General features: G+C 36.9%; 1 protein-coding gene across 1 annotated transcript in view; it reads left to right on the top strand.

Annotated features, from left to right (window-relative positions):
* LOC141340141 (metallophosphoesterase 1-like) overlaps nucleotides 1-26,853 on the top strand; it is an 80,400-nt gene extending 53,547 nt beyond the window's left edge. Inside the window, exons 3-7 of the mRNA XM_073845070.1 lie at nucleotides 4,364-4,472; nucleotides 17,496-17,564; nucleotides 17,748-17,870; nucleotides 18,271-18,411; nucleotides 26,770-26,853. Coding sequence (XP_073701171.1) covers nucleotides 4,364-4,472; nucleotides 17,496-17,564; nucleotides 17,748-17,870; nucleotides 18,271-18,411; nucleotides 26,770-26,853 — 526 coding nt within the window. The remainder of the gene's footprint in view (nucleotides 1-4,363; nucleotides 4,473-17,495; nucleotides 17,565-17,747; nucleotides 17,871-18,270; nucleotides 18,412-26,769) is intronic.
* The last annotated feature ends 280 nt before the right edge of the window (nucleotides 26,854-27,133 follow it).

Genomic DNA, 27,133 nt, shown 5'->3' with positions numbered 1-27,133 from the left:
ATCGGAACAGAGCTCCATCCAGGGCGGATATTAACCCACCACTCTAGCTGGACACATGAAGTCGGGACTGAAGATCCTGACCTCATCCCGGGGGAGGGACAGGCTGGATCGCGTCCTTCACCAGTAGGAACGCATTTGAGAAAATGTGCCGACAGTGTTGCCGAAAAGGCCACTCTGGGAGATGGGAGCGTCAAGAAAGCGTGCTTTGTCGGCGTCTGCCATCTGAGCCAGAGTGAGCCACAGGTGTCGCTCCTGGACCACAGCCGTGGACATCACCTGACCAAGGGCCCGCGCCGCGACCTTCGTCGCACGAAGGGCGAGGTCGGTGGCAGCGCGGAGTTCCTGCATCGCGCCTTGGTCGGGACCACCCTCGTGCAGCTGTTTCAACCCTTGGCCTGGTAGACCTGCAGGGTTGCCATCGCATGCAGGGCTGAGGCGGCCTGGCCTGCTGCGTAAAAGGCGCGGCCCGCAAGGGCGGACGAGTGCTCGCAGGCCTAGGAGGGGAGATGTGGCCGGAGGAAATCTGAGGAAATCTGATTGTTTATTAGCTTTTGACAATGTTTAATCCAGGATGGAAAATACTTCTATAGCGCATGAGCACAGATAGATTTGCGAGTGTGCAGAACACCATTTGAACTCGCGGACACACACTTTGCGCAAGAGGAGAGACACGTTTTGAGTGCGCGCACTCTCTCTAAGCTAGAGCAGCGTATATCTGAAAGCGAGACGCTGGTTATGTGCGAGAGCAAAGGAAATCCGCGTGCGAGCACATGATATTAATATGCTTTCGCGCTACAAAAATGCGCTCTCGACATTTGTCATTAAAATAAAAAAAAAAAGGCCTCGGAATGAACGTAGTTACACACAACTACACCGAGTGCGGAGCAGCTGCACGTACAACAGCTTTTAGCCGAGACAGAGAAAAGCCAGAAGTGTTGTGTAGCGCCAACGCAGCCCTGGCCCATTATCTTCTCAATGATATCGAGGCAGTACCGCGTTCGGCCACAATCGGCTCGAGAATATATGTATGTGAGAGGAGAATACATGTGTGTGAGAGGAGAATACATGTGTGTGAGAGGAGAATACATGTGTGTGAGAGGAGAATACATGTATGTGAGAGGAGAATACATGTGTGTGAGAGGAGAATACATGTATGTGAGAGGAGAATATATGTGTGTGTGAGTACCAGAATGAATTATGGCTTGCACGGCCTCTCATATATATATATATATATATATATATATATATATATATATATATATATATATACATATATACATATATACATATAAATATATGTGTGTGTGTGTGTGTGTGTGTGTGTGTGTGTATGTATGTTAAATTCAACCTATAAACTGCATTCTAGTAAAAATTCCAGCCATATAGCATAATCAAAGCTTTAATGGCATGTCAGTATTTATCATTTAGATTCAGAATGTTAAGTAAAGAGATCGAAATGAAGGGAAAAATAACGAATATAAACGAATAATACAATTATTACAAAAAAAGAGGATCAGTTAATGGATAAGACTGTGGGATGCATAAAATGTTTTTTACAGGGCTATTTAATTTGAAGTAGGCTACTTTATGTAATTTATTCATGATAAACTTGTGAATGCTGTCTACATCGTGCACAGACAGCATTTGCATATACAGCATTGCCTATTGTTAATATAATAACTTAATATTGTATTAATTTCTATAACAATTAATATAATCATTTCTTAACTCAAAATAAAATATTAATAAACCTATCTCTGATAATCCTGGGTTACTATGGTCACGCAGGTTTGTTTATGCATTAAACTCGTGGCCTCGAGAAATTCATGTTGTTCCCTCAATATAAGAAGTCGTGGACACGAGAAATGGATCTCGTTCCCTCATCATTGCATCTCGTGGCCACGACATAAGGATGTCATTACCTCGACAAAATGATCTCGTGGCCACGACATAATATGAGGTTCCCACGAGTTTATATGTCATGACCACGACAAACATAAGTGAACCGAAGGTGTCCCCTTCAGGGGTCTGTTCTTCGTACCTCGCTTACTACATCCAAGATCAAATGACACATCCAAGATCAAATCATTGCGCTAACTATGAGCTCGCTATTCCGGTTCTCCGAACGCACCTGTTGTTGATGATCAGTATAGCTGGATGAAGTTATTTGAGATCACTGGGTGGCTTAAAAGGGGCTACGTATCGATAGTAGAAACATTGATCGGCAACTCTTTGATTGGTCGGCGAACATGACGAAGGAGCGCGCTCAGTATTTTTCTGCAGCAGAGCAAGAACTCTTGATTGAGGGATTTCAGGAGTTTCAGAGTTTAATTAAAACGCAAGGGAACACTGCAAAGGCTGGAAAAGCAAGGAGAGAGGGCTGGCAAAAATGGGCTGGCTGTTATTTTATTTATATTTTTTATTTTTTTATACATTACCGTTTAAAAGTTTGGGGTCAGTAAGACTTGTAATAGTCTTTAAAGAAGTCTCTTATACTCATCAAGGCTGCATTTATTTGATTAAACATACAGAAAAAACTGTAATATTGCAAAATGTTTTTACAATATAAAATAATGTTTTTTTTTTTAAATTTATTTTAACATACTTTAAAATAGAATTTATTCCTGTGATGAAAAGTTGAATTTTTATCAGCTGTTACTCCAGTCTTCAGTGTCACATGATCCTTCAGAAATCATTCTAATATGCTGATTTATTATTAGAATGATCAATGCTGGATAATATCAACAGTTGTGCTGCCAAATATTTTTTGGAACCTGTGATTTTACCTGTGATATATATATATATATATATAATACTTTCTTGCAAGATACTTTTCTTTTCCCACGTGAGTCAGTCCGCGTCAGTCATGCTCTTTAACCAATCAGATTGTGACCTCGCCATTTCAACCAATCATAACCCGCCAGGAGCGCAGCCTAAATCCTGTTTACATGAAATAAACCTGCTCCCGAGTAGGTTTAAGTTTGCGCACCTGTTGCTATGACAGCAAGTCCAGGATGAGCTTCGAAGAACCAAACAATCCAAGATCATGCCAAATCGTCAACAATCAAATCCAGCTAACTGAGTTAGCGAGGTACGAAGAACGGACCCCAGGTCACCATACAAACTAGCTTGCAGCGATGTTTGCTGCCGCTTCAGTTCAGTGCGTTACATGACTGCCCCCTACTGATCATGTCTTTCCTGTGTCAATGTATTTTCTGTGATCCCTCAGAATACACCAGTGTCACGTGAGACCACTTTTCTTCCCGCGCGCATTTTAAATGGCCAGATAAATAAATATATAAATTTAAAGATTGTACAAGAACTACAGCAAAAACCAGTTTAATGCATATTTTATCAATATTTTAGAAATTGCATTTGAATATTACCAGTATTGAATTCAATGGATTTCATTAAATTCCTTTGAACACGACTGTTTAAAACGGTCTAAATTTATGAAACCTACACATTCAAAACATCATTATTAGTCTGGCATTTTTTATTTAAATGTTAAGTGCAAGTGAAATGTTCAATACAGTAAGCACTTTCATGGTGCTACATATGCTGGGGGTGTGAATTTGATAGATGCTTGATATAAAATAAATGGTGCCTAAAGTCCTTGAATCTGATGTTCATGAGAGTAAAAGCCCTGGTCATGACATTTGGCACAAAGTGATAAGACATGATCCAACTTTGCTTGCAAAGACTGAAATGTCCCTTTTCTACCCAAACATGTTATCCTCTCCTATTTCCATTACACCTGCTTACTGTGAATGGTTTCAAAACAGTTTAATTTGGATATTCTATAACCTTTTCACTTTTATTTTGCCTCTGTCCCAACTTTTCTGGAGTGTGTTGCAGCCATTGAAATCAAAATTTGGTTATATTTACAAAATAAAATCAAAAGTTGGCCACTGAAAACATTGACATTTTTTTTTTCTTTGTACTTTAGTCAATTAAATAAAGGTTAAAGAATGAGAATGAACATGTAACATTCTTGATTTTATGGCATATCACGAAAATGTCCCAACTGTTCTGGAAATAGGGTTGTAATATACACAGTACACACACATATTATGTACACCAAAAACTTTTATTTTGGATGCGATTAATCACGATTAACCATTCCCCAGCACTACTTTTTATTTATATAATTAAATAATAATAAAATAAAATGCTATATGTTGCATATTATTGGTCTTTTGTTAATTTTGATTGCTTCCATGGTCCTCCTTTGTAAGTAGCTTTGGATAAAAATGTCTACTACTCTAAATGTAATGTTAACTAAGCATTTTAATGTTGTGTTAAATGGTTAAAATAGCAAGATGGGTCCCTGTATTAACTTTTTTTTTGTTTATTTTCACAGTTTTTTGCTGGTGAATAGTGTTGCATTACATGGCGATCACTGCCCCATCTGCCAGCATGTGGAGAAGGAGTTACACAAACTCTCACATGCTCTTAACTGCTCCATTCAGGTACTAGATAATGTAGATATACAGTAATATTTTCATCAGTGACTGTAATTACTGGATTTTTCTTGCTTAATATAACCAGCTGATTCTTAGATATTTTGTTGTCATTATGTGATTTGTTGCATTTCTTTAGCAAGGGTTTTTGCATATTATAACTGGTACTGTTTATATTTTTAACCAGGGTTTCCCAAAGAGGGGTTTGCAAACCCGAGGGCTTGTGAGGGAAATAAAGGGACTTTGTAAATGAATTGTGGAATTTATGTGGAATAAAATAAACAAATGGATCCTTACAATTGATCCAAAATATATAATATGCACTTTTTTTATAGACAGAGGGAAGAAGCAGGAATTTTTTTTTAAATGGTTAAAAATAATTTAAATAATATAATTTAGTAGATAAATTATAAAACAAAAGGGAGTGAAGAAGAAAGAAAAAAAATATGTGAAAAATAGGGCTGTCAAAATTAACGCGTTAATAGCGCGTTAACGCAAATTCATTTTAACGGCACTAATTTTATTAACGCGCGATTAACGCAGCGCGCATTTTCTGTTTGACCCACTACGTAGCCCATAGTTAAAGAAATGGATGCACAGTGTTGCCAACCTAGCGAAAAGTGTCTAGCAACAATACATAAACACATAATTGGACAAACCTAATATAGTCTCTCCGGTTTTACTGAACGAGCGCGAGGTCTCCCAATGCGCGCGCACCTCCCTCTCTTTATATCTGCGTCTGCTCTGTTCAGCGAGCGGCAGAGGAGCAGCGCTTTCAGTTAAAACAGATGTTATGTTCATTCCAGTGCTTGAAGTGGGCCAGTACGCAGGCACTTCTGTATTTTATCCTTTTGCGTACTTGCACTTTTTCATGCGTACCGGCACTTCTGATGCGTAAAGCCACATACGAGTATGCACGCGAAAACGGCGTATTATATGCACGTCAAACACATGCATATCATATGCACACCAAAGTTAATTTCAGCTTATTAATAGCACGCCAAATAGAAACAGAAAGTCGTGCTAGTGCGCATTTTCATGAGACCAGGCTCTCCAATCAGTACATTATAACCAAAACAATACATTAAAAAAAGAAGCAGGTTTTTGCGATCACATAACTTTAAATGGGTAAACTCCTAAAAAGTCAAAGGATCCTGGAGGAATTCAGACAGGAAGTTAAAAACAACGATAATAATGCAGGGAGTGACTTATGTCCAGATGCCGGTAAATGATTATTTTCAGTGATTGAATCATGATCATAATGCAGGATTTTTTTTTTTCAGTTATTATTTCATATTACTTTGGTTGTCTGATAACAAAAATACTTAATCAAAACAATGGAAACAGTTTTGTTGAGAACTTGGCTGCATCAGATTACAGTATGTGGGCACCGAGAGGCAAAGAAATGTAATAATAAATGTAGATTTTGCTTGTTCAGAAGAAGTGAGCTGCCCTGTCCGGCAAATAATATAAACAAGCTTGTGGAAGTAAATTGCTCAGTGCAAAGAAAGAGAAGTAATGGGAACCTGGTGTTTCTATGTTCTTTTTTTCATGTGTCTAATAGACATGAACAAGTTATTTGAAAAACATCTATGACATTTGAAACAAGTTAGTCTTCATGTCGAGTATGGTTTCACTGATAATAAACACATATTTGCTTAAAGCATCCATGTTTGTCCATGCCAATGTTGATTAGAGTATTAAAAACTTTAAAAAGTATTAATTTAAGGTACATTTAGAACAGATAAAAATGTGCGATTAATCGCGAGTTAACTCATGACAACCATGCGATTAATTGCGATTAAAAAATTTTAATCGATTGACAGCCCTAGTGAAAAAATAAAAATAAAATAAGAGAGGAGAAGGGAGGTTTGGTTGATGGCATCGGAGTGAAGCAGTAAGGCATATCAAGGTACTGTATTGTACCCTGAGAAGGGTGTCTGTTCTTCACTTTCCTCATACAAGGGAAGGTTGACGTAATGGCTGTACTAAGGAGTTCAGTTTAATGTCACGTGTATGGCTTAGTTTGTCCAGACTGTCCACTCGCAGCAAGCTCCATTGTGAGTCTTAGTTTAAGTCCAAAGTTAAGCAAGGAAGGGGTATATGGGTGGAAAAGGGAGGGAAAAAAAAAAATGCAAGCAAATGAAAATAACCAAATAATAATTAGAATAATCAAAACAAATAAACAAGTAAATAAATAAGTAAATACAGGAGTGGAAAAGAGAAGAAAGAGAAAGAAAAGAAGAGGAGGCAAAAAAGGGAGGAGAAGGGAACAAAACAAATAAGATGAAGAATAAATAGGCTAAAAATAATAATAAAGAAATAAAAAGTTACATAAGAAGGTGCGTTAGCTGCATTTGCAGGGTGAAATATTTACTAATAAAAAAATCTGACAGTATAATAGAGTATAACATTATGTTGCTTGCAAAATGTAGTAGTATTAATAATAGTATTAATAATATTAATATCAGTTCAGTTATTGACAGTATATCAGTATGTATTGCATTAAGTGCAAATATATGAACATAATATCACACACACACACACACACACACACACACACACACACACACACACACACACACACACACACACACACACAAATATATGTAGATGACACAAATATATATATATACCGAGTAAGCAGAGTGATAGATATAGGGGGATTCTACAGCCCAAGATTGCAGTGTTTTTTTTTTTTTGTTATAGATATGCAAAATGAGTAAATAGGCTGACAGTTCCATATAGCATTAAAAATAGTTGTCTGTGCTTCCCAATGTGGGAACCCATGTTAAACAGCTTTCTTTGAGTGATGTGAAGAATCTTGCATCATATGAGTTGAAGGTTTGTATTAGTAGTCATAGAGAATGTATTGATTTCCTTTCAAAGTTGAGGGTTAGAGGAGAAGGCTAAATCTTTTTCCTATTTTGTCATTGGTGTTACTATCGAAACATCATTATTTGATACAAGTTTGTAGTGTTTGGAGATTTTTGGAACTGGTGATTTTTATTATCTCTTTCATTATTGAGAAGGGTTAAGTTGAGTTATTGATTATATTAATCTTTGATTTAATTATATACTTAATTTGCTGATATTGAAGGAACTGTACTTTCCCAAGACCGTACCTCTGGATTCATGTTTTAAATGGTATACATTTATTTTCTTGATAATCCACAGTATTGCTACAGTTAGTACAGTTAATACAGTTGCTACAGTGAATACAGTAAGTCCTTTAGTGACTGCGTGCCACCATGATGAATCTTGCCCTCTCTGTGTAGTCTTGCGTTGCTCAGCCATCACCCCTCGAGTCTTTTTTGTTATGACGCAACAAGCTTTGTACACCTGGTTTGGCCGATTTTCTGCCATTCTTTGCAAATCCTCTCAAGTTTGGTCAGGGTGGATGAGGACCATCAGGGGACAGCCTTTTTAAGGTCTCTCCACAGATGTTCAAGTCAGGGCTCTGGCTGGGCCACTCTAGGACATTCACAGAGTTGTCCCTAAGCCACTACTGTGTTGCCTTGTCATGTTGGAAGGTGAACCGTCGGCCCAGTATGGACTAGGTTTTAATTAAGACTATCTCAATATTTTGAGCATTGAGTTTTTCTTTTATTCTGACGAGTACCTCAGTCCTTGCCGCTGAAAAACAGCCCCACTGTACACTACTTTTGGGATGGTACTTTGCAGGTGATGAACAGAGCTGGTTTCCTTTAAACATGATGCTTAGAATTCAAGTTCATCAGACCAGAGAATCTTGTTCTCAGAGTCTGAGGGTCCTTTAGGTGCTGTTTTGCAAATTCTAAGTGTGTTTTCATGTGTCTTCACTATGGCTGTAATGGTTCCTCGATTCTATTTGAGTATTCGATTTAAAAAAATACTTGATTGCATTTTGCCCGTGTCGAGGCCTGTTTGTCGAGTAATCAAAATGCCGGAAGTGGCGCATTCCACATACTAAACCCATTTAAAATGATAATAAAGCATAATGCTATTAAAAATTTGCATACGCTTTAATTAATTACATGTGTAGTTTATTTACGTGCCCGCAACAAATCTCAGATCGGCTCTGTAAATATTGCTAAACAAGAACTGTTATCATTTACATGTGTGGAGCATCTTAAACTCTATCTCTGCATGTGATTGTGAGTTCTGGTTCATAATAACGTTTATCTTTGAATCCAACGTGTGCTATTTCATCAGATTTGTAAGGTATATCATTTATAACCCTACGCAAGGAGAATACATCAGTACATCTCTATATGCTAACTGTTCATCGTGATTTCAAAATAAACGTTTAAACCCTCGCCCTGAGTTTACATGTTTTGATGTCTACATATTCAACAAATTACAGTGCCTGCAGCATTTCTGTCATAAAGAAATGGCCAAATTTTAAATATTAAGTGGACATTTGAATTAAATGTTTGAGTCAATATTAAACAAGGATTAAACAAATATTAAAGTTAAAAAAAAAAAAAACAATTGTCAGGCCGTTGGCGCCCTCTGCAGGCATTTGTTATAATGCATAATGTACATTAGCTTTACTGTTTATAATACATTATGTATTTGAACAGTTTTGTTCAATAAAACCATATGACTACTTGCTTTTAATACTTTATTTGAACTAGTTATTATTGCCTCGTTGCTATTATATATGTACTTAAGTCATTTTTAAGGCTATTGTTACCTTAGGTCTATTTTATTATTACAAAAGAAAATAATTATAATCATCAAATTACTCGATTAATCGTTAGAATAATTGACAGATTACTCAATTTCCAAAACAATAGATAGTGACAGCCCTAGTCTTCACTAAGGAGAGAATTGAGTTACTTATGTAATGAATACTTATGTAAATGTAATATTTCAGTTTTTTCTTTTTAATAAATTTACAGACATTTCTAAAATTCTGTTTTCACTTTGTCATTATGAGGTACGGAGTGTAGAATAATGAGAACAAAAAAAATTACACAATTGTAGTATCAGGCTGCAACATTTTTTTTAAAAAGTGAAGGGGGTCTGAAAACTTTCTGAATGCACTGCAAATAACAGAATATTTTGTGTTCGGCAGGGAAAGAGCTGAAGAAGTATATTGTCTGTTGTGCTGCATATTTCAGAGTAAAGAGCGGCACTGCTTATATCCATGCAGCTTGTAAGACTGTTTGCAGAGAGACTTTGTTTACAGTAAATGCTGCTTCTCACAAATCCTGTGAATTTAACATGCAACATGTCTTTGTGTCTGGCTGTCTCCCAGTTTTGTTTAAATGAAGGATTGCAGAAATGAGTGCATCCTTAATTAATTTCACAAAATGTGCAATATTCTAGGACTTAATATTATATAACTTGAAGTATACTGCTCAGACTCTTCTTGACATTGAGTGTGCAAGTTGTTCACAGTTTGTCATTTGGAGGATGACCTCCTTAAATGTGCTGATCTTTAATGGGGAATGTGGCCCACAACTTGTCTCAAAATCCTCTACAGGCACTCAAGAGTTTTAAGACTGGGTCAGTTTTTACCATGGGAGAATGTATTTTATGTTTAAAAAAATGTATGTAAAGGGTACTATTTTATACTATTTTGTGTGATCCTAATGTCCCCACAATGATAGTAAAAACAGACAAATACAACATCTTATCATAATAATAATGTTTTATTGAATGTTAAAACTCATTATAGTATGGACCTAACCTACACTAAACCTAAACCTACCCATCACGGAAACCTATCCCTAAAACTACAGATATGTAAGAATGATTTCTGTAAGGGGTAGGTTTAGGGTTGGTGTAGGTTAAGGGCATAATAAGTTTAGTCCTTTATTAGTCTTATATAAAAGATCATGTCTTCGTGAGGTCTGATTTAAGGACTCCACAAAGTCAAACTTTTCTTATTTTATTGTTTTTGTGTAGTCTTTTAGTCCTCACAAAGTAGTAAAAACAAGTTCCCATTAAGTTCCCATTAAACAGGAAAATAGTGTCAATAATGCAAGAGGACAATAGCGAACACTCAATTCCCTCTCGAGGGAACTCAAACCGCATCCTATTGGGGTTGCTATGGGGAATGGCATCAGCGTGAGTCGTGTCTGAAGAATACATACAAAAACGACAATGAAATTGGCAGGCGACAGCCAAAGACGTCACTTCCGGCGTGACTCCTCTCCATCAGTGTGTCACTACCGGTGCAACGACAGTATAAAGGAGCACCCATAGAACACAACATTCTCTTTTTTCGTCTTCACTGAACTCACCTGAAGTTTTGAAATAACAGCTCGCGTGTGACGTGTGTGGTGAAGAGCAAGCGCTTTCAGCTCCTGAGGGAGTTTGTTGGGCAGGGAACTGAGTTTGTGATTATTGCATTCATTCCTTGTTTATTGTGAAAAAGGCACGCTCTGATACCCACAACTTTCACACGGTTCGAGCTGTGTATGTATGGTGAGGAGTAAGCAAAGTCAGCTCTTGAGGGAGTGGAGTGCAATCGTTGCATTCATTGTTTCCTGCGGGAGGCACGCTACTCATACCCGTTTTCACGAGCTTGCGGGCTATGTGTGTGTGGTGAATAGCAGCGTGTCCAGCTCTCGAGGGAACTGATGTGCTCATCGCGATGCATTTTCAAAGGAGGGAGGTGAGCCTTTACTGTTTTCCAGATTTTGTATGAGTGTGTTCGCCTCTTGCGGTATTAACAACGCATTCGCGCCGGCAGCGGCTCCGTTCTTGCTTGATTCCTGGGGGAATCTGGTGCATGGGCAGAGCGTATTTAGCTCCCGCAGGAGCTAAATACATGCTGCACGTTGTGGTTATGGAGTTAATTTTCTGCCAAAAGGGGACATCCTTAATATGGTCCTCTGAGGGTGGCTATAGTTCAGCCATGGTTATGAAGGGACAGACTTATTTAACTGCAGCTACAGTATCTGAGGCTAGCTGTGTGTTAAATTACCCCTTCACCCTACTCTTTGTGGAAGCTTTTGGTCAGTTTCACTTCTGGTAGCCCTTCCTACACACATAGATATCTGAGGATGTCTATTTGATAAGTTCAGTGACTGCTCCCCTTCCTACACTGTAAAAAGTAATACCTAGATCTAACTTATAAAAAGTGAGGCAAGTGGCTGCATTGGATGTTTTAAGTTCAGTCAACTTGCAGCCTTTTTTAAGTATAATAAACACTGTAATATTACTTAATACAAATGCAACAAAATCAAGTTGACTTAACTAATAGTACTAGTATTACTCAGTTAGATAAACCTACTTTATTGGTACATGTAACTTATTTATGGGTTGTTACAAGTAGCCTGAACTCGTTTTAATTAGGTTTAATGAACTTTAATCATATGTGAATAAACATTTTAATTGAGTCCTGGCTATAACCTAAAATCTAAATGTCTATATTTTAAGCACTACAGTGATGAACTTTACATAAACAGACTTTGTCAATAACAATTACAAATTCAATTTAAGAAAAAAAAAAAAAAAAGATGGGAAGATAGATTGAAGACAATAACATTTATTTAATGTCTTTCACTTTTAACAGTGACTACAAAACAGACAATAATTGTGGCCACACATGTACACAATATAAAACAAACACTGTATAAGTGCATTTTCATCCTGTAATCTCATGCGTGTCGGGCTGATGGCACATGTAAATTTTCTTAGGTGCCAAGCACAGCATGCACCTCTGTTTCATCATGACTCTATTGGTGGAGACAAAAAAAAAAAAAATCAAGAGTTTGGTCAGACAATCAGGTAATGAGATGAATATAGCAGACAGGTAGAAGACAGATACAGCACAAAGTTAAAATTGTACTTTTGTCACTAAAGCTGGTGAATACTAGATGGATACTGAGACTAGAGCATGTGACCAGAGCGAAGTCTACCATGACAATGCCATAGAGTGTGGGTACTATACTATCAGTTTCTGCTGTAGCATGAGTGCTGTCTTTTTTTTTTTTTCAAAGGATGCATTACATTAAAACAATGCAATTGTCCTTGCCTGTACCTGATTGGTCATCACATTACTGTTTATTAAGCTACAGAATTTAAATCTCTTTAAATCTTTCAAGAGCAAATGTAATTACCCCATATCATTACAATATTAATTTATTCAGACAGAAAAATAAACAAGTAGCTTTAAGCCCAATACATACGTTGTGGACACCGATGAGGTCTTCCCATCTCTGCCCATATACTCAATCAGGCATCTCAGGACCACTTCTCTCCTTTTCTTCACAGAGGCAGATGGATCCTGTCAAAAAGTAAAATCTGATCAACATTCATAGCCTGATGACAGTAGTACAATATAGCACACCTATGTTTTACTTAACTGGGAATAGTTATAGCTGTAATTGTATCTATTCTGAAGTTTTTCTTACCTGAGCAGAGTGGAGCGGCAACAATTTCCCCTCCGCGCTCCGCTTTGCTCCCGCTCCACTCCTAGCTCACTGATATCAGAAACACCGCTCCACGTCAAAAAAAACAAACAAACAAAAAAAAAATTAAGTAGGCTATGTTTGAAATGTAACAGTCCTGTTCATAAAATAAAATAACAGGAGAGTTTCAAACACTACTGTGCAATCTTCCTACCACATGCCAATAGTTGTCAGCATTAAAAGAGTAGGCTATAATTGCTGCTTTTTGCAGTGCAAAGGTGGTAATGAAAATAACAATACGTTTTCGTCAGTTATTTTACCTATGGATCGCTGCATTTCTTACAGATTTCTGCTTATTCGAAATCGGATACCATTACATTTGTTTTAATGCATTATTGACAGAGCAATTGCATGTGAATAAGTGCTGTGCCTGTTTAAATTATGCTTTCACCTGAAAATATTCAGTATCTAGAAGGAACAAACCAATTCCTTGTGAACTATAATTTACCGCTTACTTGCCTGAATTAAATACAGCCACTAATGAGCGTCAATGTGCTCATTATTCGTCTCGTGAAGTCGCTTCCATTTTGCTGTTCGCTCACCAGGTTGATGCTCATGAAATGCTCCAGCACAGCAACCGCATATAACTTTTAACAAGATTCACTAAAACACCCCGAATTATATTAACATTTACTATATAACCATCATTAATAAACATTTTCAATCATTAAATATAACTAAGAAATTGAATGCGCTTTGTCAGCACGCATTTCTTAATCTAGAATGACAAAAACGTTTTTTTTTTTTATTAATTGTGATATATCAGAAATGCAATAAAAACGATGTTTTGTTTGTTATATTTATTTGTGTTTTGTTTGTTATATATATATATAGTAATGAATATTACTAAATTAAATTAACATTATCCAGCAAATTATTCTTCACTCTTTAGCCTATAAACAGCTTTATAAACCTAATAAAACTCTAGTTTAAAATTAAGCTACATTTCTGCAAAGTTGATATGACTCCTGTGCTTGAAGACAGACATTCTATATTTATTTTGCTTATTGATAATGTTAGTGTTTCTGCTCATGCTTTACATAAAATATTTTTATTGTTGTAATATGAATATTAAATTTAACATGAAAGACTGCTAACATTCAACACTTTTTTTTTTAAGATGACCAAAATAAAAAATAGACAGCAAAGTGAAGTATGGACTTACTACACTCACTTGAAGACAAAAACACTTTAGTAACAGTGCACTTCTTGTATTTTTTTTTGCACTTTCAGACCCCTCTATTTATTGGTGTATATAAGAGTTTTGATTTGTATGCAAGGAGGGAGTGATTGTTATAAATAAAACGGTTTGTTCAGTTCAGTGGTGTTGTAATCATTGTGTCAAAAACAGAAGTATAATAGTAAATAAATATCGGGTATGAATATCGGTTATCGGGCACATAAACATGCAAATAATCGGTATCGGTAATAAAAAATCAATAACGGTCGATCACTAATATATATATATATATATATATATATATATATATAAAATTTAATTAAAAATGTGACTCAAACCGCACCCTCATTAAACCTCTAAAAACTGGTTCATTAAACTTTCAGTGGGAGGGGGGGATCCAGAACATGCATGTATGAGTTGATTAGCCAGGTAAAAATATAATTACGTGTAAAATGTCATAGTTATCAGGTCTAGATCTGGGATTATCATATATGGAACAATATTTGATTTGATTTCACTGAGAATATAGAAATGGAACTACCTGCCTGGAAATATCTGTCTGCCCTGAACAATCTGCCTGCCTTGACTCCCTGCCTGCCCTGAACAATCTGTCTACCTTGAACTGTCTACCTCCCTAAAAAATACCCAGGATATCTGCCTCCGGCTGGCCAGTAAGAAGCTTACTTGCCTCCGTCCATCTATTTCCTTTTTTTTCTCTATGGCGCGAGGTCACCAAGGTTAATTTGTGTGTTTACTTGCCCCCCTGTTTTGGATTTATTAAAAGACCTGTTATTGTATTTCGTCATCTACGCTTCCTTCAATACACACGTCCATGACACACAGGGGCACTTCAGCCCTGAAAATACCATATATGAACATAGCTTTCTTAAACACATCTTGAATGCATTTTAAGTAGATGGCACATAATAAGTTATCTACGTCCCATTTCCTTAGTTTTGTACTTCCCTCTAAGCGAAAACACTATAATTGAAAGTGACAACTTAAATATCAGAATTACTCCTTGCAATAACACATTCTTTACATTAGATTGTCGAACGTGTAGTTAAACAGAGTACTTAGGATTAGGCTTGGAAACCCAACCAGATCTAGTATGGTATTGCAACTTTTGATCTGTTGGCTCAGCTGGAATGTTTTCTTTAGCATGCACTGCATCTTTAGACACATTGTTGCTGTCTGGTATAGATTTGAGTTGTTACAACAAGTTCTCCAGATTGGCTTGTGTGTAGTTTGGGAGTAATTCTTTTACAGGGAGTAGATGTCGACTATTCCTCCTGCACTCAGTACTGTCGGACTCCACAACATACGATCTGGGCTCGGTAAGAGTGCTCCTAACAATTCTAAATATCTTGTTGTGTCCTTTTGTTGTTTGCATCCTTACTACTTGGGATTCATGCAGTGGAGAAGAGGGGCTTGCTCTTTTTTATCATAGAACACATTTTGCAGTTGCAGTGTCATTTGACCTTGGCTTCAGCATCTGCTTGTTGATGGGCATGTTGGTATATGTTACCTTGGATATCAGTATCTGTGCTGGTGAACCCAGTATCTTATCCCGAGGAATGTTGCAGATGTTTAAGAAATTCAAATACAAGTCTGTCCCATCCCTCTTAGTGGTTTCGAGCAGGCGCGTTAAAGTAATCTGCCATAGTAGATGCACGCGCGGAAGCGATCTGTTGCGCATATACGTCACTCATTGTTTACACCAGGGGTCACCACACTCGGTCCTGGAGGGCTTGTGTCCCTACAGAGTTTAGCTCCAACCCTAATCAAACACACCTGAACCAGCTAATCAAGGTCTTAATAGGTATACTTGAAACTTCCAGGCAGCTGTGTTGAGGCAAGTTGGAGCTAAACTCTGCAGGACACCGGCCCTCCAGGATCAAGTTTGGTGACCCTTGGTTTACACAGTACCTAGCGGCTACTCAAAATGCTAATTAATTGTGCTTATCCTATTTCTGGTGACCGATTAAAAACTAAAAGTTTATGTTTGTGCAAACTCATCCGGGAGTGTTGACTTTTCATTACATTGCAAGAATAGTCATGCGCCGGCTGTTGTGAACATGCTCAATACAGTTGATCACTGCGGTGGTTCAATTCAATTCAAATACAAGTCTGTCCCATCCCTCTTAGTGGTTTCGAGCAGGCGCTTTGCACTACGAATGGCTTTTTCTGCGAGACCGTTCTGGGGGTATTCAGGACTACTAGTGATGTGACAAAAGTCCCATGAACTTGCAAAGTCTCTGAAAATCTGGCTCGTGACCTGGTTGCCATTATCAGTAATAAGCTTTTGGGGGGATGCCTGCACAGAGAAGTGCCTCTTCAGTTTACATTCTGTGAAGACAAGTTTCTAAGTGGATTTATTTCAAACCCAGTGTATGAATCTATCAGCACTAGGTACTGTTGGCTGTTCCAGTCAAATATGTCAGCGGCAACAACAGACCAAGGCAGTTCTGGGATCTCCTGTAGGTACAATGGCTCCTTTTGTTGATAAGGCTTCAAAGCATTGCATATGCCGCAGAACTGCATAAAGTTGTCAATGTCCTGTGTCATAGTCAACCAGAAAACGGCATTGCGTGCTCTGCGTTTCGTCGCTCATGCATGGTCTTTGTGCAAGATCTGTAGATATTCACTCTGTAGGCTGTGAGGAATTACAACTCTTGTTCCCTTTGTGATGATTCCATCCACAGTAGTGCGCTCATCCCTGAAAGGAAAGAAGTGTTTTAGTGGCACTGAAACACTGACTTTCTTTGGCCAGCTGTGCTTGGTGTTGCACAGACTTTGCTTTTTCAGTGTGTTCTCTGAACTCTTGCAGCCGGTTGACTGAAATCATTTGCACGTTTGAAGGAAACCAGCTCTGCTGATCACCTGCAGAGTGCAATCCCAAAAGTAATGTGTGCTGGTAGGCTGTTTTTCAGCTACAGGGACTGAGGGACTCGTCAGAGTAGAAGTAAAGCTCAATTCACCAAAATAGATAGCTTTAATGAAAACCTAGTCCCGAGCATTCAGAACCTCAGACTGGGAAGAAGGTTCACCTTCCAACAGGACAATGACCCTAAACACACTGCAAGAGTGGCTAATAGACAACTCTGTGAATGTCCTTGAGAGGGCACATTGTCATTATGGGGTATTGTTTGTAGAATTTTGAAGAAAATAATGAGTTTAATACATTTCCACATAACAAAATGTGGAAAACGTGAAGCGCTGTGAATACTTTCTGGATACACTGTATCTATAAGAAGCAGTCTTTTGAATATGAGTGGTGAACTTGTGTCAAATAGGATATACTTTGCTGTGTGAAAACAGAAAACGCCAAGGATCAACAGCAACCCCCAATTTCCATTTTACATTTGAATGGTGTGATGCATGTTAACTGATTCTGTTGTAGTTGATCGTGTGTACATTTACCTCTTTTTACTCTGTTAGGGTGCACAGCATTATGACAAGTGCAAGAACACAGAGAGTTTTGCCCCATCAGCACCTATTCTGCTACAGGTGAGACTGTATGTGTTTTTTTTTTTTTTTTTTTTTTTTGTATCTGTCATGGTAACTAAATGCATTTTGTTATACACATGTAGTTGAAGTAAAGGCAGTATTTTATGGTATTTCTTATAAATGCATTGTTTTTAAAATTGCAGTAATTTTTTCTTTACTGTAATAATGCATTGTTGATCCCAGCATTACCCTCTGTATAGAGTGAGTGATGCCATGTGTACAGGTGTAGACGCTGCCCCTCTGGATGAACGGAACCAGCTATTTCGGGAGCGTTATGATGTTATATCTAAGAATGCCTCCAAAAAGGTAAAACAAGATGCTCCGAAATCACAAGCAGTGTTGGACAATGTTACTTTAAAAAGCAATGTGCTGCATATGATGTTACTCCTGACTACACCACACGATAAGTCTATTTACTGTGTCTATGCTAATCATAATGAGAATATTTCTGAATGTTTAAAATTTAGTCAGTAAGCTAAATATGGCGATGTGTCATTAACAACCAGATTAGCTACTTTTAATCAAGGAGCGCTGTATGCTATGTAAAATATGTAATGCTTAATCTGATTGTTTGACATACAGATTACAAGAGTTTAGAAAAATAATTTTAAAATATATTAAGACTTTTGTATGAAGGAACTTAGTATTAAGTACAGTCTATATCAATATATGAATATTAAAGGCCCTTAATCTTCCTCCATAACAGCTCTTGTGGTGGTTCAAGCCCCGCCTAATTCTGAGTGGCCACACTCACCATGGCTGTGAAGTACTGCATGAAAACCTTTACCCTGAGATCAGTGTCCCGTCCTTCAGCTGGAGAAATCGAAACAACCCCAGCTTCATCCTGGTAATTAAAGACATGCTGATTCCTTTTTTAAATGTGGCACAAAACATTTTGAATATGTAGTTTTTCTGCAGAGATAGTTTCACATTATACTCCCCAATTTCAAGCATTGTTGTTTTGGGTAGCAATTTGCAAATACACCAAATGTATTAAATGGCTACAGACTCTAAAGGATAAGTAAAGTAAATCCAAGGCTAATTCTTGTTCTTCATTATCCCTTTCTGCCCTTGTTTTGTCAAAAAAATATTGGCAAATGCTTTTAAAGGGATAGTTTACCCAAAAATGAAAATTTTATGTTTATCTACTTACCCCTAGGGCATCCAAGATGTAGGTGACTTTGTTTCTTCAGTAGAACACAAACCAAGATTTTCAACTCAAACCGTTGCAATCTGTCGGTCATATAATGGCAGTCAATGGGCACCAAATGTGTTAACACAAAGGTGTTAAGACACAAAATGATCGGTCTGTGCAAGAAACTGAACAGTATTTATATAATTATTTACCTCTGATCCACCGCAACGTTCAGCTGTCCTGAGCGTGTTTACAACAGTCGGTGCGTGATGCGTAAAGTAATCTGCCATAGTAGATGCACGCACGGAAGCGATCTGTTGCGCATATACGTCACTCATTGTTTACACAGTCATTGTTTCTACAATCAGACATTGGTACAAACTGCTGGTTTCGTCTGGCCAGAGGAGAACTGGTCTAGAGGTCTGCATTCCCGCGGCTCTCCCGCGGGAACCGCGGGACCCGACCAGATTTCTTGCGACGCGGGAATAAATTTCCAAATAAAAGCGGTTGCGGTCGGTAACTCTGGTGTAATTTGAACGGGAGCGGGCGGTAACAATATCCCGTTCCCGACGTCTTTTCTGAACAGCAAATCTGCGCTTTACTCATTCTTATACCTGTAGGCTGTAGGCTACATCCTGTGCTCAAAACTGTTATGCACTCGCTACACTCATGGACCAGTGCTTTCAGAATCATGCATTTTACTGGCAATGTCTCATAGGCGCGGAAAGTGAGGGTACTACTGGTGTTTTTTCTGTGGGCAACTGTTTATCAGCGTTGCCAAAATCTTCGTTAGGTTATGCTGACTGATTTTTCGCAAACAGTGTGGTTGTTAACTCCTGACCCGAGCCCATTTTTCCCCTTTGCTAAAACAACTTATACTGTTTTGGCATGTATACATGCATTTTGAGTTACATGAAATGACAAAGTGGTTATAATTTCGTTTCTTTTTTATTAAGTTAATTAAGATTTTGTTCGTTAAATGTAAGCTTTTTGTTTCTTAAAGTAACTCAAGCGAGACAGTAAATTGACCTACTCTGTGTTTGAATTTGCCTTCTCAAATCACGAATTGGCTAAAATAAAATCTATAGATTTAAATAATATAGAAATAATAGCCTAATAATATAATATAATAATAATAATAATAATATTTATATTATAAATGTTCGCTATTAGGCGCATTTCCAATATTGTTTGCGGAGAGTGGAAACCAAAACGCGTTTAAGGACACGGAGGCACAAGTGCGATCAGTTACATTTTTTTCAGTGGAAACTATTTAACCGTTAGTTTTTTTTTGTCAGACATGATAAATATATTTGTAGAAAGCTTTAAAATAGTACTTAACGAAATAAAACAAATCGAAAACAAAAACTCTTTTATTATTTAGCTAATCTGTAAAGATGCATTTTTCTCTAAAGACGCGTCCAATGAGGAGATGGATGAGGAGGATCGTTAACTTCATCATCACTGACTCAGAAAACAGTTTATAAATAATTAAAATATCTCCTTACTATATTTCACAGTCATGGTAATTATTTTTGCCTGTGCTTTGTGGCAAGCATTATCCTATTGCGTGCACTTGAACGCGTAACCCTTCCAGCTGCGCTGAAGATGCGCTCAATGCTGCAGACAGGACCGTCCGAGCCGCTCTTGATCATGTTCATGGTAGCCTGGTCTGGTGTTTCCACCAGCACTGCATTTTTTTATCACCATTGAATGTCTGAAATATCATTTTAGCCCAAATTTGATCTATGACTGGCTGAAATGCAGGGTTATAATAGCCACGTCTTAAAAGTGGAACATGGAAATATAATGGATGTATTGGGAAAAAAGTTTTATATACCCGGTATTGTTTCCTTATGGTTAAATGTAAGATTCTGGAAACGAGAACTAAATTTAGCGGGAACGGTCGGGTTGGGAAGAAAATTGTTCTAAGCGGGCAGCGGGTGAACAAAGCCTGAATATATAGCGGGAGCGGGTGGGTGCGGAATAAAACCTCGCGGGAGCGGGACTAGAAAAGCAGTCCCGCGCAGACCTCTAAACTGGTCCCCCGACTGAGCCTGGTTTCTCCCAAGGTTTTTTCTCCATTTCTTTCACCTGTGGAGTTTTGGTTCCTTGCCGCTGTCGCCTCTGGCTTGCTTAGTTGGGGACACTTTCCAGCGATATCGTATACTATTTGAACTGAACTGGATGATGATATCACTGAATTCATTGATGAACTGCCTTTAACTGAAAATTGATTATTTACAATAATGCGTTACTTACACACTATTGTGCTGTTTAAATACTGTGCAGTTGCTTTGACACAATCTGTATTGTTAAAAGCGCTATATAAATAAAGGTGACTTGACAGTGCCTAGCAGCTACTCAAAATGATAATTATTTGTGCTTATCCTATTTCTGGTGACCGATTAAAAACTAAAAGTTTACGTTTGCGCGAACTCATCCGGGAGTGTTGACTTTTCATTACATTGCCAGAATCGTCACGCGCCGGCTGTTGTGAACATGCTCAATACAGTTGATCGCTGCGGTGGTTCAGAGGTAAATAATAGTAAAAAAAACTGTTCAGTTTCTTGCACAGACCATTCGTTTTGTGTCTTAACACCTCAGTGTGTCACCACAAGCCGCAGGGTTTAATTTGGTTTTGTCTTATTTAATGTTTTTTTTTTTTTTTTTTTTTACTCTCAAAGATTTGGTGCCCATTGACTGCCATTATGTGACTGACAGACTGCAACGGTTTGAGTTAAAAATCTTTGTTTGTGTTCTACTGAAGAAACAAGTATCCCCTTAAAATTTAGGTTTAGTTTTAAAAATTTTGAATTGGAGAATGTAGTTGTATATGCAACCATTTTCATTTCAGCTCTATTAGATCAATACAACACAGAATAGTGCAGATGAGGTTTTCTCAGGTTTAGAAATATATTTAGAGGACATTTCATACAATTGCTACACTTTCCACCAAATTACTGGGTTCAAATGTATTTTTAGGTCTGTCATTTATATATTTATAGAGTCCCACTTTTCTTAAATTGAAATGAAAAAGAGTTGAAGAAGTGAAGCATATAGTGGGGGAAATTAGTATTCAACACATCCATTTAATTTATAATTAAACACAGTTCCAAAGCACCCAATTCCCATGAAATGTTGACCAGGTAATGATATTAACCTAAGAAATCTACACAGATAAAGCAAACATAATATTACACTCAATAAAAAAAGTTATGTGTAATAAAGCGGAATGACACAGGAAAAAAAGTATTAAACACACAAAAATCAGTATGGCAAGGGAAGGAAAGACAGCAGCTGATTTCATTAAGTAGTTCTGCCTCTTACCGGGGGGAATTAGAACCAGCTAGGTTAGTGCATGTTTATAGATAAAAGGCTTGTCTATCTCTAAATGCAAGTATACAAAACATCTCATGATGGGTAGAGGCAATACAATTTTTGCTACATAAAGAGCAGAGCAGGAACCCACAAGAACATTATTAAGCTAACATTACTTAATCTTTACAAACTTGCAAAAATCTCATAAATAATGTCTTGCCTTGATGATTTTAACCCACTTGCAAGACTTGTCAGCGCTGCCTGAGAATCAGAGCAAATTAACACAAGTCTCAGTCTGATATGTGATCAGTTATCTTTTTCTTAATACTGTTTTGAAATTTAGGGCTATATACTGCAGCAGCTGTTCTACTATCTTTAGAACCATCAGTATATACATGTAACCATGATTAATGAACCTTGGGGGTTTCTTTCTCACTCTTCAATATTGTTAGTAAATGTAAATCAACTCTTGGCATTGGGAACAGCCATGCTGGAATATTAGATAGGTTGCTGGTATTGTAGATTACAATGTTAGTCCAGCTATAATACTGTGCTTCCCTATTAGCAGACCATCCAAAGCTTTTGATGTTTCTGTTTCCATGTTCCCAGCATTCTTCTATCACTTCTTTAACTAGATGACTTGCTTTATGGTCTTTAATATTGACCCAATAATTCATTCTTAATTTACATCTACGAAGATATAACAGGGGTTCTCCAGCTTCTACCTGCATAGCTGCAATGGAAGATGTTCTCAAAGCACCACAACATATTCTTAGAGCTTGATTCTGAATTTTAAAATAAGCAGGGTTCGTACGGTCATGAAAAACCTGGAAAAGTCATGGAATTTTGAAATGGCAATTTCCAGGCCTGGAAAAGTTTTGGAAAATTAAATTAACCCACAAAGTTTTGGAAAAGTCATGGAAATTTGTTTGACCAACTCTGTATATTAGAATATTGCTGATCATTTTGTTTAAATTCCAGTTAACGAGCGCACAATCAGTCACGTGATCGGTCGCGTGGGGTAATGGCGACTCGCAGTTTTGTATCAAATGCAAGGCCATAAAAAGTTATAAATATTTAAAATAGTAAAAGAAAAGTCTTGATTATAATTTTAAGAGGTCTTACAGTTGGGGATGGAAAGACGATCGCGATAGGGTTGGATAAATCTTCAAAAAGGCAATGATGTCATAGAATAAATATGTGCACCGCACGTTTCAAACTCAAAACGCGGCACGGATGTCTATATATGAATGTATCTGAAGGGAACAGACTGTCCTCAGAAACGTGTTGCATGTTCATTTCTTGTCTGACAAAACAGCGTTAATGCTGATTTGTATAGACCATTTCAAGGATGTAAACAATAACAAGCGCGTTGGAACGTTACTGCGCATGTCCGGTCCTGAAACATTTCCGGTAGCGCTATTTCTCCGATCTGTCAATAGGAACACATTCTTTTAAAATCTAGCGAAAAAGCTAGTTAAGGTAAAAAAGCTGCTCATTAACTAATCGATGCTGCGTGCGTGTACACGGGAGATTGCTAAAAGCATATCACATGAACGGAAATATTGTGAACATTTATTCGTACAATGGATGTCATCAGTCTGAAGCAAGCAGTGCAACTTACTTCATGTTTTGTTCCCAAGATATCCGGAGGTTGTTCGTGATTAATTTACTTGCATTGCGTGGTCAGTCTGTATTTGTGTTTAAATATTTGTTTTCATTAGCACATTACTTTTCACAATACATATCGTTCCAAACAACGCTAAATGTATGCTATTAAACTAAGCGCTCGATGCTATTATTACGTGTTGAATTCATTTCAACATGTGTTCAACGTTAGTTTGGTCAAGTTTGTTGCTGTGGAACAGTGCAAGTGGAGGGTATGAATGCTCCGAGCCATCATGTGATCACAAATAAACAAGATCGTCGCAATTCAATGCTGGCTAACGTGTTTTACATAAACCTGTATATCTGCAGATTAATAAATGCACACACAAACACACATAAAGCATTCATATATGTTTTTATGCACGTATTTACTGTTCACACCCACACAAATTATATATATATATATATATATATATATATATATATATATATATATATATATTCATGTGAAAATGAATACTGGTGTAATGTAAAGGCTGATGCTAATTCAGCTTTGCACAACATATTTTTTATAATAGAAATCATTTAAATAATTAATCATGTTAATAAACATAAAATACTTATTTCAAAAACATAAAAAAACTACTTTGTCCAAACTTTTGACCAGTACTGTATATAAACAAAAAGCATTCTCTCACTTTCAACTGTTTTTTTTTCCAGCACATGTATTGATATGTAAATATTTGTATGAACATAAAATGCTTCAACAAATGAAACAACAACAACTGAAACAACATTTGAACTGAAATGGAGAACAAAGGGGGAACAAATATCAAAAGCAGCAGTCTGTATCTGGCCTGGTCATCAGTCGCTTTAAGTACTACACTAAATTACTGAATACTACACTCAAGTTCTCAATCACATCTGGGTGTTGATATGGTCAGATGTGGTTTGTCACTGCAGGATGATCAGCTGTCCTTGGGTGTCTACAGATGATGGCTCTCCTTACACTGCCTTCTCAGATTTGGTGACCCTTCTGTATTTCTGCAACTGTTTACATCAGTTTAGAATACTTTCTAGAAAACAAAACAAAGGATATTAGCCATCATTATGAAAATGTATATAACATTTAACCAATTCTATGGGAATTACAGGGAGCTAACAAATTTCAGTATTACACTGTATTGTCAGATTTAGTGACCCTGCTGCATATTTACAACTGCTTACATCAAAATGCTTCCTAGACTAAGAAACAAATGATATTAGAAATCACCTGTATAAATTTTGTTTACATTATATAAGGATAAAAGTAGAAAAACAATTATTTAATATAATGCACAATATAAAAAAAATAATAATGCTATTATTGCTTAATACGTCAGTACATCTTGGAATTAACATTACCAAAGCTTATGTGATGGAAAATAATATTTACCATAATCATTACGTTTTGTAAACTACTGCCGTTAACTGTTACACAATACGACATTCACGTACTTTCATGTTACTCACTGCATTTGTCAACTGACAAAATAACTAGACGACTAATATGAATTTAACCCACATAACACTTAGCAATAAAACAGAAATAAAACAGAAATAAAAAACTTGCCTTTTTTCATTAACGTTACACACGAAAGCTAGATGCATATGTAAACAATGACAAAATGCTACTTTAAATTATGCAGCATCATACTTGAAGAGTTAACGTAAAGATATACAAATAAACCGATTAATTAAAAACGATATTTACTTGCCTGAATCGAAATGTGCGCTGTATATCCTAGAGTTGCTTGTTGTTATCCAGCCTTCTCCTTCACTGCCGCAACACGGGTACGTTTCGCGGAAATCTACCGTTAAACACGTCTCAGAATGTTAGTACCGCCCCAGAGGGAGCACACAACCACCGAACGACAAGGATCTAATTTTAATTTAGACATTTAAGCAGGATGTTTGTATATATATGACCGCAATCCCACTGTTCATAAAGCGCTTCTCGCCATTGTTTTGAATGCGCTGGATCACTAACCGGAAACGTCCTGGGACCAACGACGTCACTTCCTTAAGCCGCCGAATAGCGCTTGAAATGGTCTATACAGCCGTTACTAGGGAAACTAATATTTCAGCGCTCCTAAAGCGCCCCCTTGTGACAGAATTCATTTTTATTTCCAATAATTTTTTTTCCAGCTTTTTATGGTCAAATTATTGCAATTATCAATCCATGTTTTTATGCAGCAGACACATAGAGGTGTAAATGTGAAAAAAGTTAATGTGCCTTTTAAAAATCTAAACAATTAAGTAATATTAATATTAATATATATATATATATATATATATATATGTGTGTGTGTGTGTGTGTGTGTGTGTGTGTGTGTGTGTGACCCTGGACCACAAAACCAGTCATAAAGTTAAATTTGACAAAACTGAGATGTATACATCATATGAAAGCTCAATAAATAAGCTTTCTATTGATGTATGGTTTGTTAGGATAGGACAATATTTGGCCGAGATACATATTATTATTATTATTATAAATAAATATACATATAGGCCTATTTGAAAATCTGGAATCTGAGGATGCAAAAAAATCTAAATGCTAAGAAAATCACCTTTAAAGTTGTGCGAATTAAGCTCTTAACAATGCATATTACTAATCAAAAATTACATTTTGATATATTTACAGTAGGAATTTTACAAAAAATCTTCATGGAACATGAACTTTAGTTAATTTCCTAATGATTTTTGGCATAAAAGAAAAATCAATAATTTTGACCCATGCAATGTATTTTTTGCTATTGCTACAAATATACCCCAGCGACTTAAGACTGGTTTTGTGGTCCAGGGTCACACATATATATAAATATATAAATATCCAAAAAAAAATTGGATGCTCCTAATTTTTTGAAGTTGGGAGCACCAGTGCTACCAAGTAAAAAAGTTAATTTCGAGCCCTGATACATATACATTTCATGAAACATTAAGTCATGAATATTTACTTAAAGTCATGGAAAAGTCATGGAAAAGTCATGGAATTTTACTGGTAAAAATGTGTATGAACCCTGTTTAATCATTTGGATTAAATTCAACTATATTGTAATAACTCTGAAAAATAGCAAGAATAATATTTTGTTGTTGTTTCAGGTGAAAGCAGACTTAATGAAGATGATGGACCAGGGTCTAGTCAAGAGCTGCAGGGAAGGAACATTTAAAATTGGACTCTTTTAAGCAGACACTCTGTTCTCTGTTATTTACACGTTCGTGTTCATTTACTTGTTCAGCATGTAGAATAATAAATAATGTATTTGAGCTATGTAAAATAATGTATTTTACTGCCATATGTCTGCTGCAAGAGAAAAATACATTGTGTGTGAAAGTTTTTTCATGATTATGCATTGAAAATATATCTGATTGGTCAAAAACATTTTTTGTCCATTTTTGTCTCATTCACCAGGAGCCCCTCCCACGATAGACTGTTGATACTTTATTCAGGATGTACTGCTTATTG

Source organism: Garra rufa, chromosome 8, assembly GCF_049309525.1.
Source record: "Garra rufa chromosome 8, GarRuf1.0, whole genome shotgun sequence".
In the NCBI taxonomy this organism is placed as follows: Eukaryota; Metazoa; Chordata; class Actinopteri; order Cypriniformes; family Cyprinidae; genus Garra; species Garra rufa.
Note: the sequence above shows the minus strand (reverse complement) of the source record. Positions and strands in the feature narration are given on the sequence as shown.